Source organism: Acanthopagrus latus, chromosome 9 (assembly GCF_904848185.1).
Source record: "Acanthopagrus latus isolate v.2019 chromosome 9, fAcaLat1.1, whole genome shotgun sequence".
NCBI classification, from domain to species: domain Eukaryota; kingdom Metazoa; phylum Chordata; class Actinopteri; order Spariformes; family Sparidae; genus Acanthopagrus; species Acanthopagrus latus.
In genome coordinates, this window is record NC_051047.1 from 142607 (window position 1) to 162488 (window position 19882).

General features: G+C 41.7%; 1 protein-coding gene across 13 annotated transcripts in view; it reads left to right on the top strand.

Annotated features, from left to right (window-relative positions):
* lrch1 (leucine-rich repeats and calponin homology (CH) domain containing 1) overlaps positions 1-19882 on the top strand; it is a 251315-nt gene that overhangs the window by 111285 nt on the left and 120148 nt on the right. For all 13 annotated transcript variants that reach the window (XR_005076873.1, XR_005076874.1, XR_005076876.1 and 10 more), the window contains exon 8: positions 709-814. Coding sequence is in view for 9 of the 13 variants with exons in the window: in XM_037109402.1 (XP_036965297.1) it covers positions 709-814 (106 nt within the window). In the remaining 4 variants the exon portion in view is untranslated. The remainder of the gene's footprint in view (positions 1-708; positions 815-19882) is intronic.

Consider the following 19882-nt stretch of genomic DNA (forward strand, 5'->3'; position numbering starts at 1 on the left):
GGCAAGTTAAATATATATTTTTGTGCTATTATCAAAGATGGGAGCAACAATAATTAGAAGATAACAGTTTGAAAAGTAAATAGGCAAAAGTAAACTTTATATGAAATGTTATCACTTTAATAATTTCACATCAACGGGTTAAGCTTAGGGTTAGGGTTAGGTTTTGGGTTAGGGTTTGGTTTTTTGTTTGCTTGTTTTTCATTTAATGACAATGTGTCATGACAGAATTTGTCAGATATGATCTGCATTTTGGTATGCAATTTCTGTACCTTTCCATATATTTTGTACCTTTTACCTAAGCAGTATCAGTAACTACAACTAGTTGAACTACAAAGTGGATTACAGCTGCAGCTAATGGTTATTTTTTATTATTGATTCATCTGTCAATATTTACTTTATGACTCAATAGTCTAAATACTACATAATGTTGGAAAATAGTAAGACAGCGGATCTCTTTAAATAGCTTGTTTTCTCTCATCCCCAATCCAACATAAAGAATATTCAGTTTAACACAAAACAGAGAAAAGCAGCAAATCTTCACATTGGAGAAGTTGGGGATCAGCAAAAGTTTGCGTTTCATACCGACTAAATGACTTCAGACAACAGTCAGACATTAGTTTTTGTCAATTTTTTAATGGATTTTGTTAATCAAATAATATGTTTATTTTTAGCTCTAAACCACTTTGTTGTTGTTGATATTTGTTGCAGCCGTTAGATGAAGACAGCCTGAGTCTCAGTGTCCCGATGAGCCACATCACAGAGGAGGGAGGAATCAGTAAAGATGGCTCGAGTGAACACATCAGCTCCCTGACAGGTATCCACACATGCATGCACACAATAATAATATGCTTCCCTGATATTTTCCTCATGGAAGTGTCAACAATGAGAGGATAACCCAAGTCAGAGCCTGCCAGATGCTTTTAGGTATTTGTAGTCCCCTAATCTGAGCTACACTGTCATACCACATCTTGACTCTCAAACAGCCCTTCAAAGGTTTGTTTGAATGTGAGGACTAGCAATGTCCTGTCTTTCCAAGAAATGTCCTATCTCCCAATGTCTAAACTGTTTTGTCCTCACTGTCAGACAGTGGAAATAAAATGCAGACCTGCCAACGTGCTATGTCTGAAGTTTTGTGCAAATCGGTCAAATGGCCTGGGAGGAATTCGAAAAAGTAGGTTTTTGACATTTCATAAATGAAAAAAAAAAACAAAAAAAACAGTAGGCGGAAATGGGCATGGCCTATATCACAAGATTCATCAGAACTCAGTGAACGTGTGGATATAAGATTTCTGAATGTGTGTTTTCTTGCATGTTTAGGTAGTGAAAAATGCGATCATTTGGGACAAAGAAAAACTAAAAATAATTCAAGCTGAAATGCACTTCCCTTGATTGTAGCACCACCTAGTAGTGGAAATTCATAACGACAATAGATTATAAATTATTATTATTAAAAATGTTGCCAGGTGTGACTTATATTCCAAGTTTGGTGATTTTGGGGTATGTTCAGGCAATGAAAATGTGATCATTTTGGACAAAGAAAAATAACAAATTGCATATAATGATGATAATCATTTGAAAAACAATAGGGAACTTGCAGGCCCTAATTAAAGCTGCAAGCAGCGATGGACGGGCCCTCGCAGGCTGTGCGTGTCAGGCTGTGGTGCTGTCCGGTGGGGATGGGGAGAACAAGCAGTAAATGTCTTGTAAATAGCATTGGATGATGTTTGTCTCACTTTCTGTGTCCAGTGGGTGGCGCTATGGATACGACACAGTATTGATGCACACATGTATTAAGCGCGACTCCCTTTACATTTCTGAGAAATATGGTGAAATTGTATGTTGAAATTATAAGGATGTGATGCCAAGGGGGGAAAATGGTTTCCACCATCTCGTCCACCAGGTATGGTGTAGCCAAAAGCTTTCAACCACTTTTGATCTTCAAGGCATGAGGATGATATTGAGTGAATGTGAAGAATGTGGTGTTAAATCTCTTGGTAATTTGGTGTAGATGGAAAATTGTATGTCGAAGTTAGAGGGACTTGATGCTTTACATCGAAGGATTTAAATGGCCGGCTCCACCATGGCCAGCAGGTATGACGTAGGATCAAGATTTTCATAACTTTTCATGTTAAAGGTAAGACGATGATCCTCACTGACTGTGTAGTCTGTGGTGTTGAATCTGTTGGAGGAGGGCATTACACTATGAGGTATGCAAATATTTAAAAATGGCGGCAACAGTAAAAATGGCCAAATCGGTATTGATGCTGAGACGTATTCGGGGCAACACTGTCTACATCTATGTGCATTTTGGTGTAGATGGGAAATTGTATGTTGAAGTTATAAAGACCTGATGCTTCACGGCGAAGGAAAAAAAAAGTTTCCACCGTCACGTCCACCAGGTATGACGTAGTGGAAAGATTTTCATAACTTTTCATCTTCGAGGCATGAAGATGATACTGAGTTAATGTCAAAACTGTGATGTTAAAGCTCTAGGACAAGATAGTTTTCAAAGGAGGCATGAATTTGGGAAAAATTATGCCACACATCAAAATGGAAGACTTCCTGTTGGACTGAGTTTGAATTTCGTTCATGTATGTGCATGTAGGAGGCGGGGCGTTACAATAGGGGGCAGTACACAGCCCGCAGGTCACGACCACGGCCAATGACAATGCAGAATCACAATTACAATACGCCGGATGTGATGTACATTCCAAATTTGGTGAGTTTTCGGGTATGTTCAGGCTTCCAAAACTGCAGTCAAACTTAGAGAATAATAATACAAAAATAAGAATAATAAGAATAATTTTTCCAATTACGATAGGGACCTCACAGGTCTCTCACAGGTATGGCGATTTTTCAAAATGGTGACCAAAACCAAAATGGCTGACTTAGTATTTGCTCTGAAGATGTATTCAGGGCAACACCCTCTATATTCCTCAGCAATTTGGTGGAGATGGGAAATTGTACGTCGAAGTTTGAGGGACTTGATGCTTTATGGTGAAGGAAAAAATGTCACATCCACCAGGTATGATGAATCCAAATGCTTTGACCAACTTTTGATCTTCAAGGCATGATGATGTTACTCAGAGAATTTGAAGACTGTGGCGCTCAGGGGGAGATAATTTTCAAAGTAGGCATGGATTTGGGAAAAAAATTAAGCCACACATCAAAATATATGACTTCCTGTTGGAGTGACGGTATCAGCCCCACAAAATTTTGTGCGTCTGCTCATGATAAATGTGCTTACCGAATTTCATTCTTTTATGCACACGTAGAAAGCGGGGCAGAACAATAGGGGGCGCTACAGAGCCTGCAAGTCGCGACCATGCCCAACGACAATGTGCAGGATCGCAATTTTCGCCAGCTGTGATGTATATTCCAAATTTTAGTTTTAGTTCAGGCCCCCAAAACTGCAGTCAAAGTGCAGAAGAATAAGAATAATCCCTACGTTTATAATAGGGACCTCACAGGTCGAGACCTGCTCGGGCCCGAATTATTTTATTTAGTAAAATAATTAACTGTAATTGCCTCATCGTTGTCAGTTTGTATAAGCACACACATCTTACAGTGAAACATCAATTCTGAAAATATATCATATTTTAGAATTCGATTTTTTTGTTTTTGTGAGTACATTATGTCAACACCACACTGAGGGGGGAAAAGAAGGTGTTGGCAGATTCAGTCACTAAAACAAGCACACACAGACTGCTGGGAATTTTTTTTTTTTTTTTTTTTTTTTTTTAATGAGGTAGGCATCAGGAAAGAAAAGCAAGACAGAACCCTTAGGTTCCTTCAACTTGCCAAAGCCTCCAAGCAGTCCTACCCAGAATACTAAAGCCGAGGCCCCACCACCATGCGAGCTGCAATGTGCAGCCTAGGTTCTTCTGCTCTGCCCCACCGCTGCATGTATCTACATCTGGTCCTATCAAGACGTTTTCTCCTGTTCATCTTGCTGCAGAGTTAAACCCAGATTTTTTTTAAAGCACAATGAAACTGTAAACAGCTGCAAAAGAAACATATTAAAGAAAACCCCAAACAGCCAAGAAAGCAGAGAAAACAAATCTGACTTACCTGAAAATGTACTTTGCTTCCACACAGACCCCATGCCAGAGGCATATTCACGCTTTCTGAGGAGAGTCTTATCAATTTTGACACCAGCAACCAAATACCAAAAAAGAGGAGCAATGGATCCATATCCTCTTTCCAACTTTAGAACTGCATCTGCATTGTACTTTTCTTCATTGTGTAAGCCTGAGCATGTTATCAATGACATTGACAGAGGTATCCAGCCAACCAGCACAAAAGTTAATCAGCTACCTGTTGAAGAACTCTCCACTGGACAGGACACCCAAACCTTAATCCAAAACCAGGGTAACCATGAGCTAAACCATTCTCCACAGATGGGAGTAAATTCCTTTTATCTGAAGCTGATGGTTACCAAGTTTCTGTGATCAATTTCATTTTCAAGGTTGTGTCAAACCACCAGCATTGATGAGGCCTTGCAAGACAGTGGCCTGTTAAAGATGGCATGCAAGGCGGTCTTCTCCAACCTTTCAGCAGTCATGCTTGGAATATTGGTTATCTGCTATAACACTGCAATGCAGTTTTTGATCTTATTACCAAAAAAAAAGACCCAATACAGAGCCAGCCTGAGCACTGAAAGCACTTGTGGACACAAAGGTGACCATGGCTGCAAAGGGAAAGTGTCAATGTCTTTCATCTGATATGCTTTTGGTGATGGCATATTTAGAAAGGCCAAGTTGGCAAGCTCTGAGGCAAAGCAGTCAAGTCAATCTGTAGATCTTATCTATCTTATTATGACTAATTGCATTAGTTTTGATTAGATTTTGATTAGATGAATCCCACTGCTACACCTCTGGACCTCAGCTCTCCCTACTGGTGCGGGGGAGCTGAGGTCCAGAGGTGAACCTTTTTCCTTTTTTGTGCCAGCTAATGCCACCCCTCCACAAATGCTGAGCTGGATGGCTGTCCATATTGCCCATTTGAGGACTCGCCCCTGAGTAGAAGTGATAAATAATGCAAAATGGCATCTCAGCTTTAGTTCAAAGAGGAGCGATCATCAAGATCAGTGAGCAGAACAAATTTAATCGGTCATTCATTTATATAAAGTCCCTTTCCATGTTCAAAAAAATAGTTATTCTGTATTTCTGTTGAACAGCTGGTACAGTCCAATACATGAGCTGTAATAGAGATGTTAAATGCTGTTATTTTTTCTGTTATTTGTATATGGCTGTCTATTCCAGAATGTAAATATATTGAGTTCCATAAAGGAGTTCAATAAAGGAATATATTGAGCTCAATAAAGGAAAACTCTCATGAGTATATGATTGTATTGAGTTTATCCAGGTTGATTTATTTGATGATTAACTTGATGATTTGCTGGTTTATTTACTGCTATGGCACCAGTGACACAAGAAGATTCTGCAGCTGGTAGGATCTCAAAATTCTGCAGCGTTTTTGTTTATTTAACTGTTGTTTATTTTCAGTTTTATTGTTGAGTAAAGCATGGCCTGTGGCAGAAATATTGTGATCAGTATTGGATCAACTCCAATGTTGAGAAATAGGTGTTTTGGATTAAGAGCGGGAGACTCTGACACCACCACTGGCCATACAGTGTGAAATTATGTACTGTATATATATATATATATATATATATAAACACACATATATATACATATATATATACATATATACACATATATATATATACATATATATATACATATATATACATATAGATCCTGTATTAAGGAATAGATTTATCAAAGATGATGAAGTGAAGTGATTTAAATGTTTCATAACTTTCCAATGAATTGCCCCTGTGGTAGTTTCAGCATTATCACTATCCACTGTCTTTTTCAGTGTAGAATTGGGAACAGTTGTATATTTTGGACCATTTCACTGGCTTTGCTTCATTAACAAACATAAACTGTTGGCAGTGTGACTGTAGTGTGTCTATGAGAATCTGGGCTATGGAACTCTTATTAAAGAACACCAGCAACTCCCAAGACAGACAGTTTAAATAGACTTCAATCAGCCTAAATCAGGTCAGATCTGACGGAGGGTCACATTTGCTGAGCTGAGAGGAATGGAAAAGAAGGCCATATGGGTTATTTTTTCATACAGTATCTCCACATTATTGGTAGGGCTTGCCAACTTTACACCTAAACATACACTTATGCTCCCTTTAGATGTTTTATTTTCCCACACATCCGGATCATGTCTTCTTAAAATAACACATCACATAAGTACATGGCAAGGTCCTCTTATCATAACAACAGCCAGTAAGTGATTTGTTATTTTTTTAACAGGGGGGATGGCCCAATGAGAGCACCACCCTGCCCTGACACACCTATGTACATCTCCCAAAGGAAATTGCTGCAGGATGCCTTAACTATAACTGTGACATTTCTAATTCTATAATTCCCTTTTTTAATTCCTTCTCTCCCTACTACAGTCTTTTTATAACTGTATACAGTATTGAGTAAATACATATATAAATTGTATGCAATGGACTGAGTTTATTCAGGCAGGTTTTTCTCATGTTTCTCACAATACACTTCAAGCAGGGTTATCTTAAATTACATGACCCCATAAAAATTGCCATCTTAATTCCTTGAAGAACACTCAGTGAACATTGTGCAAAATAGTAGAGCCTGACCAATTTATCAGTAGACTATTTTATTGGCCAATATTAGTCTATCACAGATATATCAGTATCAGTGTAAATATTGTCCAATATGCACCAATATGAAAACCTTGTACATATGTAAAACATACTTGGGGTAATTTAGAATTGGTGTAATTACTAATTACATTTTTTTCCAGCAGAGTGTGCTTTGGCGGAGGATAAAACAGCTGGTGTCAGGAAATGTAACAGCTACCTCACTAATGGTTAAACTATAAACCAGCACAAAAATTACAATTCCGAATATGAGAATGTGAAAAAGTTAAATCAGACAGCACAACATAAGGAAAAGTAAACCAGCGTAGACGTTTAAATCGGCTTCCTGAAATGATGTAAAAGATCGCCAAAGACAACCAAGCTATTGGACACCAAGTAAAGAGCATTGAGGGGAAGCAATGTGAGTTTGATGACTCGCTAGCCGCCATGCAGCGTAAGCTGGATGACTACAAAAAAAACTACAGACAGCAAACTGAGTGACCTAAGGGAACAAGTGAACGACCAAGAGAACCAACCCCGTAGGAAGAGTCTGAGGCTGGTCGGATTTCTAGGAGTGGAGGGGAAGGACACAGTGGCATTTATTCAAGAATGGCTACCCAAGATGCTTCACTTAGAGGGGGTAATCTTGAAGTGGAGCGTGCGCACAGGTCTCTGCAGCAACGCCCAGCAGATGGCACCAGACCCTGCGCCATTGTGATCCGGCTGCTCTGCTTCTCTGACACGGTCAAGATCATCGAGGCGGCCCGGAGCAAAAGTTCACGACAATATGGCAACTCGACCATAATGATATTCAGAGATATGTCAACAGACATACAAGACAAGAATAAATTGTATTAAAAAATATTTTACCCAAATTTCTTTACTTGTTTCAAGCACTGCCAACACCAATTTTGAAAACTTTCTTTAAAAACCCGGACAAACTGATATCTAGATTTCTGCGGAATGGTAAAACTCCCAGAGTCAAGCTCAAAACCCTCTGTTGGCCCACTGAACAGGGAGTGCTAAATTTACCAGATTTTCAGCTATACTATTTGGCTGCTCAATCCAGAGCTATCTGGATTTGGATTAAAAACTTAGAGCACCCTCCAGCTTGGAAACAGATCGAACAGTCCCATACAATTGAAACTTTGTCTAGCATTCCATTTATTAACTATTATCACAAGCAAAAATATGTATCCACAAATCCAATGATAAAACTTACATCAAAAATCAGGGATGAAATTAGAGCAAAGTTCCATAGTGTCCGCACACTGTACGGTTCCACTCCATTTAATTTTAATCTGGTTCTTCCTGGGGCATTGAGAGACGGCATTACTAGAAACTGGTATAACAGATATATATTCACTTTTGGACACTTATATGAGCATAATTTTCTGAGATCCTTTGAGCAACTGAGGCTCTCTTTCGGGCTCCCCTCAGCACATTTTTTTTAAATACTTACAAGTCAGAGATTTTATTAGGGTACAGCAAGGTGGGAAACGTATCCCCTTAGAGGATTCTGAGATAGACAGTTTGATGTGAGACAAGCATAACTCTAAAAGCATTTTATCCTATTCTTATAACAGACTAATGAGCCTGGCAGAAACTAAAGCTTCTACTGCAAAACTTAAGTGGGAAACAGACACTGTTTCTGCCTTTGAGGTCTTTGAATGGAAGGAGATATGTAGTAGCTCTCAATCATTCTCCTATAACAGCTGACACAAACTATTACAGTTTAATCTTATACATAGGGTTTATTTGACTCCTCATCATCTCCATAAGATAAGTAGTAACTACTCTGAATACTGCCCTAGGTGTACGACTGAAACAGGACTTCTTCACATGTTCTGGACGTGTAGATGTTTGGAGCAGTGCTGGAGATCTATCCTGGACATTGTTAAAGGAATTGTGGGGGTGGAAATCCCGGCCAGTCCATGGCTGACACTACTGGGGGACCTGTTGGTTTTTAATATGAGAGTCAACACTCGTTTTATCAGATTAGTCCTAATTGCAGCCAACAAATGTATAGCTATCAACTGGAAAAGCGAGGATCCACCTGGTGTTTCTTTGTGGCTTAAAGAGCTCTTGTCATACTTGCCATCAGAAAAAATGTTTTATCCCAGGAAAAAAAACATCAGTCTTTGATAAATGTTGGGGAGGATTTGTAACTTTTTTACATTGTAGAGCTGCTCCTATGGGTGACGTGCATGGTCGGAATTGAAATGGGGCTTGATTCTGGAATTCACTCACTGTTTGGGATAGGGATTTAATACCTAATGTTAATGGCATTGACTCTGAAATATTGTACTTTGTTTGAAAAATTTTAATAAATAAATTGTTAAAAAAAAAAAACAAAAACAAAAAACTCAAATGGCATGAAATCACAAGATGGCTGAGGACATATGGCCTATTTTACAAGCATTGAAATGTGAAATACAGCTATCTCACCAAGTGTCTCTTGCAGATTTTAAAGGTGAAATTGCCACCCTTCATCAATATCTAAGCAGAGATATTGAAGTTCTTCGGATGGAGACTATAACTAACAGTCAAAAGTCACAACATGATTTGGTGAGAGAAATTGGAAAAACTGCAACAAGACCATAAAGACACTACTGAGGAACAGTCTGCCCTTGCACAAAGCCTCAATGATCTACTTGAGTGCATTGCAAAACTGGACTGCCAGAATGAATCACAGTCATGTGGGGTAAAGTGACTTTAGAAAAAATGCAAGGACCTTGAATCCAGGAGCCAGCGACAAAATATCAGTGTCGCAGAAGGATCTAAAGGAGCTAACCGCAGTTCTGTCATATCTTCCGTGATTATTGATGGAACCCATAGATCCTTGGCCCCCAAATGGAAGGAAGGTGTGCGCCCTCATCCCATTCTAGTACATCTGCAGTACTTTGGAGTGCATCGTGGGCAAAGAAAGGCTCTTTACCAAGCTTGTCCATTCACATCTTCCCCGATCTCCCTGACAATGTATGCAAACTGTGAGTTGCCATCAGTCCAATGACAGCTAAACTGTATGAGGCCAAGATTTAATACAGTCTATTCTTCCACACAGTCCTCTCCATGTACTTCATTCAGCACCCCAGAATTAGCTGCTAAGTTTCACCACACTAAGCCAGCCACATAACCATAATAATCAGTAATGATAAGATTATTTTTCATCTAATTTGAGTTGGATAGTTTAAAGATGGGACCACCTTCTAATTTGCATAGCCATGGGACCAGTGCAGATTAACATGTTCATGTATTGGAAACGTTTTTTCATTAAATCTGTATAATGCATGATCAGACGTTTATGTTCTTGTATTTTGTTACATCTTTGTAAAAAACAAGGACCTTCTCTGTTTTCACATTTAGTGACATGTTTCTCTTTATCTTACTGTGGACTAGGGTGGCTTGTTTGGGCCAGGTCCATTGCAGGACTTTCTGGAGAGGGTTAACCCTAACCCTGACTAGTATGTGGGTCGTTTTACACTGTATCTGACCCCAGAGCTGGATGTTTCTTAGTTGAGTGTATACAATATCTCACATAAGTGAGTATACCCCTCACATTTTGTAAATAATTTGTTGTATCTTTTTATGGGACAACAATGAAGAAATGACAGTTTGCTACAATGTAAAGTAGTCAGTGTACAGCTTGTATAACTGTGTAAATTTACTGTCCCCTCAAAATAACTCAACACACAGCGATTAATGTCTAATCCACTGGCAACAAACGTTAGTATACCCATAAGTGAAAATGTCCAAATTGGGCCCAATTAGCCATTTTCTCTCCATGGAGTCATGTGACTCATTAGTGTTACAAGGTCTTAGGTGTGAATGGGAAGCAGGTGTGTTAAATTTGGTGTTATCGGTCTCACACTCTCTCATACTGGTCACTGGAAGTTGGTCTGCATGACTGTCATCCCAGAAGGAAGCCTCTTCTAAAGATGATGCACAAGAAAGCCCGCAAACAGTTTGCTGATAACAATCAGAAGGACATGGATTGCTGGAACCCTGTGCAGTGGTCTGATGAGACCAAGATAAACTTATTTGGTTCAGATGCTCTCAACATTGTGTGGTGGCAACCAGGTGAGGAGTACAAATACAAGTGTGTCTTGCATACAGTCAACCATGGTGGTGGGAGTGTCATGGTCTGGGGTTGCATGAGTGCTACCAGCACTGGGGAGCTCCAGTTCATTGGGGGAACCATGAATGCCAACATGTACTGTGACATACTGAAGCTGAGCATGATCCCCTCCCTTCGGAAACTTGGTCGCAGGGCAGTATTCCAACATGATAACAACCCCAAACACACCTCCAATGGACTGGCCAAGTGTGTTTCAGACCTAAACCCTATTGAGCATCTGTGGGTCATTTTCAAATGAAAGGTGGAGGAGCACAAGGTCTCGAACATCGATCAGCTCCATGATGTCATCATGGAGGAGTGGAAGAAGATTCTAGTGGCAACCTGTGAAGCTCTGGTGAACTCCATGGCCAAGAGGATTACAGGAGTGCTGGAAAACAGTGGTGGCCACACAACATGTTGACACTTTGGGCCCAATTTGGATATTTTCACTTAGGGGTGTACTCACTTTTTTTGCCAGCGGTTTAGATTAATAAAACTTGACTGTACTTCTGCCATACTGCATCTGAGTCCTCTTCTTTCGTCCAAGTCTGACAGTATACTTTGGCCAGCTATGGACTCAGCAGAGGCAGAGCGACTTTCCGAAATGCTGAGGACCCAGGAAGCTCGTTTAAGTCGCCAAGAAGAGTTCCAGACCGCCATGGCGGCCAACATGGGGCAGATCTCCGCCCAGTTCAAAGAGCTGCTGGGACAACTCGGTCGCCAAAACCAAGCCACCCCGAACGCTTCTCCTCCAGCCCACCCGGAAGTACTACCACCATCCGGAGGATCCTCCTGCAAACTGGCGCCTCCTACCCAGTACGCCGGTGAGCCGGGACTTTGTCGAACCTTTTTAATAGACTGTTCTATTCACTTCGCGTTTATGCCACAAGCTTTTCTAACAGACCGTGCCAAGGTGGCGTTTATGATTTCACACCTGACAGGAGGAGCTAAAGCTTGGGTGTCGGCGGAATGGAGCCGACACCATTGCCGGATTTCAGGCGGCACTAACCAGGATTTTCGACCCCGTGTGTACCAACTGAGAGAAGGCTCAGGAACTCAGCTCGCTGAAACAAGGAACGGATTCGGTATGTGATTATGCCATTCAGTTTCGCACTCTAGCAGCCGAGAGTGGATGGAACAATGCAGCACTTTACGACATATTCTTGAAAGGTTTGTCGGAGGAAATCCAAGAATTACTGGTGCCGTTGGATTTACCCACCAGCCTGGACGCACTCATCGCTCTCGCTATTCGTACAGACAATTGACGAAGTCAACTCAGACGACATCGCGAAGGAAGACGACACAGCCGAGAGGAGCATACGACACAACGAGAACCAAGATGGCCGACCCCGCTACGATCAACCCCAGAAAAACCCCCTTCTTGTTCTGACGAGGAGCCTATGCAGCTAGGAAGAGCCCGACTATCCCAGGAGGAGCGACAGAAGAGACGCCAAGAGGGAAGGTGCTTCTACTGCGGAGAGACCGGTAACCTCGTCAGCGTTTGTCCAGCCAAACGGACCCGGGGGGTGAGTTCTAATCAAGTCGCTAAAACTGCCGTGCGAGCACTCACACAAGTTAAGCTAAATTCACAGTTCGAACTGGATGTATTGATTGACTCAGGGGCCGATGAAAGCTTGATGGATTGGAATCTAGCTAAGAAACTGAACATTGACTGTGAGCCCCTAACCAACCCCATCCGGGCGCGCTCTCTTAACGGAGCAGACATTTTCACTATTTCCCACATAAGCAGTCCGGTCAAATTATCTTTTGGGAATCATCACGAAGACATCCAGTTCCATTTATTCACTTCTACCTCTCTCTGATTTTGGGGCAACTTTGGCTTTTTCATCACAATCCCCATATCGACTGGAAGAGTGGTCAAATCAGAGAATGGGGGAAAGACTGCGCCGAACACTGTCTTAATGAACCGGTCACTGAGATCAATCTGTTCACTACTAATCCTGTCTCTGACGCAGAATATCCGGACCTGACCTCAGTCCCGAATTGCTACCATCATCTCCAAGAGGTTTTTAATAAAACCAAAGCCCTTTCTCTCCCTCCTCATCGACCTTACGATTGTGCCATTGACTTGATTCCTGGTCCTACGATCCCTAAGGGACGTCTGTACTCCATCTCCGGACCAGAGAAAGCAGCGATGAACGACTACATCTCCGCGTCTCTGAAAGCTGGACTAATTCGTCCATCCTCATCGCCAGCGGGAGCCGGGTTTTCTTCGTGGGTAAGAAAGATGGTTCGCTTCGCCCATGCATAGACTATAGCCCACTGAATGAAATAACCATTAAAAACCGTTACCCACTTCCACTGATGACTTCTGTTTTCGATCAACTACAACAAGCCAAGGTGTTCACGAAATTAGATCTTCGCAACGCCTATCATCTGGTCAGAATCCGAGAGGGAGACGAGTGGAAGACCGGCTTCAACACACCCAGTGGACACTATGAGTATTGCGTGATGCCCTTTGGACTGACTAATGCACCTGCTGTTTTTCAGGCAATGATAAATGATGTTCTCCGAGACTTCCTGGACCAGTTCGTCTATGTGTACTTGGACGATATATTGATTTATTCTCCAGACCTCGCCACGCACCAAGATCATGTAGCCCAAGTTCTCAGTAGACTCCTTGAACATAAATTGTATGTTAAAGCTGAGAAAAGTGTATTTCATGCCGAGACTGTCTCATTCCTGGGCTTCATTGTAGCCCCTGGAAGAGTTCAGATGGATCCGGCTAAAGTTAGCGCTGTAGCCGAATGGCCTACTCCAGACAGCCGCAATAAGGTTCAGCAATTCCTCGGATTTGCTAACTTTTATAGGCGGTTTGTCAGAGGGTTCAGCGCAATAGCCGCTCCTCTCCATGCTCTTACCTCCACCCAGGTGCCGTTCAAATGGAGTCCGGAGGCAGACAAGGCATTTCAAGAACTCAAGCACCGCTTCACCACAGCGCCCATCCTCACCCTACCAGATCCCCAAAGACAATTCGTGGTGGAGGTCGATGCCTCGAATGACGGAGTTGGAGCGGTCCTGTCCCAAAGATCTGAAAAGACGGCAAGATGCACCCTTGCGCATTCCTGTCCTGACGCCTATCATCAGCGGAACGGAACTACGACGTCGGCAACCGGGAACTGTTGGCGGTAAAACTAGCGTTGGAGGAATGGCGACATTGGTTAGAGGGTGCCGAACAACCTTTCATTGTCTGGACTGACCATAAAAATTTAGAATTTATCCGCAAAGCCAAAAGATTAAACTCTCGCCAAGCCAGGTGGGCGCTGTTCTTTAATCGTTTCTCCTTTACTTTGTCTTACAGGCCGGGATCCAGAAACGTAAAACCAGACGTGCTGTCCAGACTCTTTGATCCCGAGCCTAAGACCAAGGAAACCGAACCCATCCTGCCACTGAATTGTGTGGTAGGAGTGGTGACTTGGCCTATAGAAAACGAGGTAAAGCAGGCTAATGGTGGGGCCCCGTCACCTCGTGGCTGTCCCGTCGACCGTTTGTATGTACCCGCTGAGCTACGGCCACAGGTGATTCATTGGGCTCACACCTCGCTGCTTTCATGCCATCCGGGGGTCAAACGCACCATGTATGTCATCTCCCGGAGGTTCTGGTGGCCAACGATGGAGTCGGAGGTCCGTGAGTACGTAGAGGCTTGTTCGGTCTGCGATCGAAATAAGACATCTTCCAGAGCACGCACTGGCTTACTACAACCACTTCCCATCCCATCCAGGCCATGGTCGGATATCTCTTTGGACTTTGTCACAGGGCTCCCGGTCTCACAGGGAAATACTACGGTCCTGACGGTGGTGGACCGTTTCTCTAAGATGGTGCACTTCATCGCACTACCGAAACTACCGTCAGCCAAAGAGACAGCCGAAGTCATGATGACACAAGTCTTTCGTATCCACGGATTTCCAAAAGACATTGTTTCAGACCGGGGGCCCCAGTTCGTATCCAAGTTCTGGAGCGAATTCTGCAGCCTGATTGGAGCCACAGCCAGCTTGACCTCAGGGTATCACCCAGAAGCAAACGGCCAGACCGAACGCCTTAACCAACAGTTGGAAACCGGCCTCCGATGTTTGGTACACCAGAATCCCTCGACATGGAGCAAACACCTGGTCTGGGTTGAGTATGCACACAATTCATTGCCCACTTCAGCTACAGGTCTGTCCCCTTTTCATTGTGCTTTTGGTTATCAGCCACCCTTGTTCCCAGACAATGAAAGAGAAGCTTCAGTACCCTCAGCCTACGCCATGGTCCAACGCTGTCGCCGCATCTGGGCAGCCGCCAGACAGGTTTTGACCCGCCAGGGAGATCGGGTGAAAAGATTTGCGGACCGGAAGAGACGCCCGGCTCCCAACTACCGTCCAGGACAAAGGGTATGGTTATCAGCGAAAGATCTGAACCTTAAGGTAGCTTCGAAGAAACTAGCTCCACGAATTGTTGGTCCTTTCCCAGTCACCAGAAACATTGGCCCAGCAGCGGTTCGTCTGCGTCTGCCTCGGTCCCTTCGAGTTCATCCCACATTTCATGTCAGTCAACTCAAACCGGTGAGAGAAAGCAGGATGGTGCCTACCACCACGCCCCCACCACCACCCGAGGTCATCGAAGGAGGTCCGGTGTATAAGGTCAGACGGCTATTGGCATTCCTGATTGTTTCCACCTGTGCTCCCCTCCCTCATGTGTATAAAGTCTTTGTCTTCCCCTGTCTCCGTGCCAAAGTATTTCGTCTTCATGTCGTATGCCTAAGCCCTTTGAATCCACAGTCCTTGATCTCCCTTGTGATAAGTATTTTCTTGGTTTATTTATCTGTATTTTTTGTCCTCTCTTGAAGAGTGATTTTTGGTTGTAATTTTCTGGTTAAGGTTTTGTTTGTATTTGGAGATTTTCTAGCCCTTTTGGTTTTCCTCCTCGAGAGCGATTTTTTGTTGGTTAATTTTTCATACGATAGAATAGATAAGTTTAATAGCCTTGTGCTTCCTCTTCGGACTGAATTTTTGTTGTAATTTTCATACTTAGATTTTGACCCTAGTTCAGTGTAGTTATCCTCCTTCAGGAGCGCTTTTTGTTTTCTGTGTTTTATGTTGTTTGTCTTGTGTTTGTCTCAGTACTTTCATAGCTTTTGGTTATCATTCATTCCTGAGAGTCAAAGAATCAGATTAATAAAACTTGACTGTACTTCTGCCATACTGCATCTGAGTCCTCTTCTTTCGTCCAAGTCTGACAGTGTGGACTCATTTGATAAGGATCATTGCCCATTTTCATCTGTGAAAGGGGTGTTCTGGCCAATTGTTCCATTCAAATGTCCCATTTTAATTCTTTGGGAACTACAATTTTAATAACTTAATAGATAGTAGTTAGTAATGGAAGATCAAAATAATTGTTGAACTGAGTCAATAACAGAGACAGAATTGTATCATATTATAAAAAAGACAAACAAGTGAGAAATATCCTGAAATTGATTGATTCACAAATGATTTCTATGAAGTATTTCAAGCTTTATTAGTACTTCTGCTATGTACAACCTTTAACTGGGCTCTGGAGAACAGACAATGTACAGATACTTGGAATTCGGCTGTTATCACATTAATTCATAAATAAGGTAAAGAACTAACAGATTGTGCCTCATATTGCCCAGTATCTTCGTAGACCATAAATTACTCCAATTCTTGCAAATAGACTTAAATTCATTATTCCTAACATTATGAATCCTGATCAGTCAGGTTTTGTCTCCAATAGAACTCTGGGGGATAACATTAGAATGACCTTGAATATAATAGAAAACTCTTTAAAGACAAAACAGCAAATGCTTATCTCAATGCTAGACGCAGAAAAAGCTTTTGATCAGGTCTCCTGGTCTTTTAAATTTGAGGTGTGTCAAAAATTTGAATCTAATCATCAATTTATCAGCTGGTTAAAAACGATATATAATACACCAAGGTCAAGAATACAAGTAAATAGTATAATATCTTTTTCGGGAACAAGGCAGGGAGACCCTCTCCCCCATAAGTTTCATTATGGCTACAGAACTTGGAATTTGCAGAGAGCATAAGACAGAACTGTAAAATACAATGACTGTTATTGAGACAAGAAGAGCACAATTTGGCAATATATGTGGATGATTTGATCCTCGACCTAACTAATATATCGCAATCCCGAGTATGGAGGAAATAAAACAATACAGTGCAGTGTCTGACTATAAACTCAATATGGGTAAATCAGAAGCAATGATAGTTGTGCAGTCAATATCATATATTATCAGATCTAAATATAACCTAAATTGGCAACAAAAAAATTGAGACACTTAGGGGTGACCATTAAACAAGACTTAAAAAAAGGAAACGGGTCCCACTAACAATAACAGAGACAAATGAGATCATGAAAACAAACATTTTACCAAGATTTTTATTTCACTTTCAAAATTTGCCAATTAATAAAAAAAAGAACTTTAGTCAATGGGATACCATTTTTTAATACATTTATTTGGGGAGAAAGAAAACCTTGTATTAAACTTAAGATGCTCAAAACAGCCAAACTACATGGGGGACTAGCTCTCTCAAATTTAATTAATTATTACTATGCTGCTCTTGCCAAACCGGTCACTGTCTGACATTGAAATTCAACAAATGGGTAAATATTGGAATGTGTACGTATCTGGTAAAATAACTATCAATGACACCATAAAAAATGAGAACACATGTATAAGAAATACAATAATGGCCTGGGTAAAAGTTACAAAATCAAATGTTATTCAAAAGGATCTAATATTTATGAGAGAGACTGCAATGGACAGGGAATTTAAACCAACTCTGAATGACAATATTTTTAAAAACTGGGAAAGTAAAGACTTGACTTGATATGATAAGACAGTTACAGATATAGGAATAGAGACTTTTGAGAACTTAGCAAAACTATATAACCTACCGAAATCAGCCTTTTATAAATGTTTACAAGTGAGAAGTTACCTTGCGAAAGAAATAGGACTGCATAAAACTACTGAAGGACATAAACCATTTAATAGCTTGTATATTAAGCATGTCTATTAAAGCTCATATGAAAAACACATAAATTGAATGGTTGTATCTTATGTTATGTTTATGTTCATGTTTACATTTATGTACACTACCAGTCAAGCGTTTGTGCACACCCTCTCATTTAATGTTTTTTTCTGGATTTTTATGACTATTTACATGGATTCTCACTGAAGGCGTCAAATCTATGAATGAACACATATGGAATTATGTTGTAAACAAAAAAGTGTGGAATAACTTAAAACATATTTTATATTTTAGAGCCTTCAAAATCTCCACCCTTTGCTTTGATTACTGCTTTGCACACTTTTGGCATTCTCTCAATGAGCTTCATAAGGTAGTCACCTGAAATGGTTTTCCAACAGTCTTGAAGGAGTTCCCAGAGATGCTGAGTGCTTGTTGGCCCTTTTGCCTTCAGTCTGTGGTCCATCTCATCCCAAACCATCTCGACTGTGGGGGCCAGGTCATCTGGCGAAGCCCTCCATCACTCTTCTTCTTGGTCAAATAGCCCTTACACAGCCTGGAGGTGTGTTTGGGGTCATTGTCCTGCTGAAAAATAAATGATGGTCCAACTAAACGCAAACCGGATGGGATTGCATGTCGCTGGAGGATGCTGTGGTAGTTGTGCTGGTTCAGTGTGCCTTTAATTTTGAATAAATCCCCAACAGTGTTACTAGCAAAGCAGCCCCACACCATTACACCTCCTCCTCCATGCTTCATGGTGGGAACCATGCATGAGGAGACCATACGTTCACCTTTTCTGCGTCACACAAAGACATTGTGGGATGAACCAAAGATCTCAAATTTGGACTCATCAGACCAAAGCACATATTTCCAGATTTGGTTTTTAGCAACTATTTGACTATAAAGGCCTGATTCGCGCAGTCTCCTCTGAACCGTTGATGTAGAGATGTGTCTGCTACTAGAACTCTGTGTGGCATTCAACTGTGCTCTAATCTGAGGTGCCGTTAACTTCCGATTTCTGAGGCTGGTGACTCAGATGAACTTCTCCTCAGCAGCAGAGGTGCCTCTTGGTCTTCCTTTCCTGGGGCGGTACTCATGTGAGCCAGTTTTGTTGTAACGCTTGATGGTTTTTGCGACTGGACTTGGGGACACACTAACCCTAACCCTGACTTCTGTACAACACAACTGATGGTCCCAACCTCATTAAGTCAAGTCAAGAAATTCCACAAATGAACCCTGACAAGTGTTACAAGGCAACAGTGACTATATATATATATATATATATATATATATATATATATATATATATATATATATATATATATATAGTGTATATAAACAAAGAAACAGCTGTTAGCCCAGTGTTCCAACATCCGTAATCGAAATCTACTATCATAACTAGAGATTGACACAAAAACGATGCTACGGCAAGGGGGAGACAGGACGACAGGTCAGTCAGGAGATGTCATCATCATCCCCACAACCAGAGATTGGGTACCAAGCCCCAACAGATACCAACAGCCTCAACACAAGAGCTGCTGACCTGAGAAGGAAGATCGTGACCCAACTAGAAACCTGGAGCCCCCGATGAATACAGAAGCTGAGTTGCCAAGTACCTTCAGAAGATCTGCTAGTGGACGTGAATGCTGCTTTGAAGACAATCCCCACAGGAACCATCACTAAGACTAACAAGCTGATACACAGTACAGCAACAGTAATCATGGAGATGCTTGGGTACAAGGCGGGCTCGGGACATAACAAGCAATACCCACCACGGAAGAGACAGTTAGAGGCCAAGATAAAGGCAACACGGAGAGAAGTTAGCCAGCTAGCTGAACTGCAGAAAGGGAACATGGTGAATAAAGGGGCACCCAGGAAGTGCAACTCACTCTCCATACCAGAAGCTTTCGAAACTGCCAAACAACGACTATCAGCTCTGGCCACCAGGTTGAAGAGATGCACCAAGGAGGGAGAGGCCAGGAGAATAAACAAGCTGTTTGCCACTGAACCAGCCAATGTGTACTCTCAGTGGCAGGGAAACAACAACCGGTCAGACCCACCAATAGCTGAAGC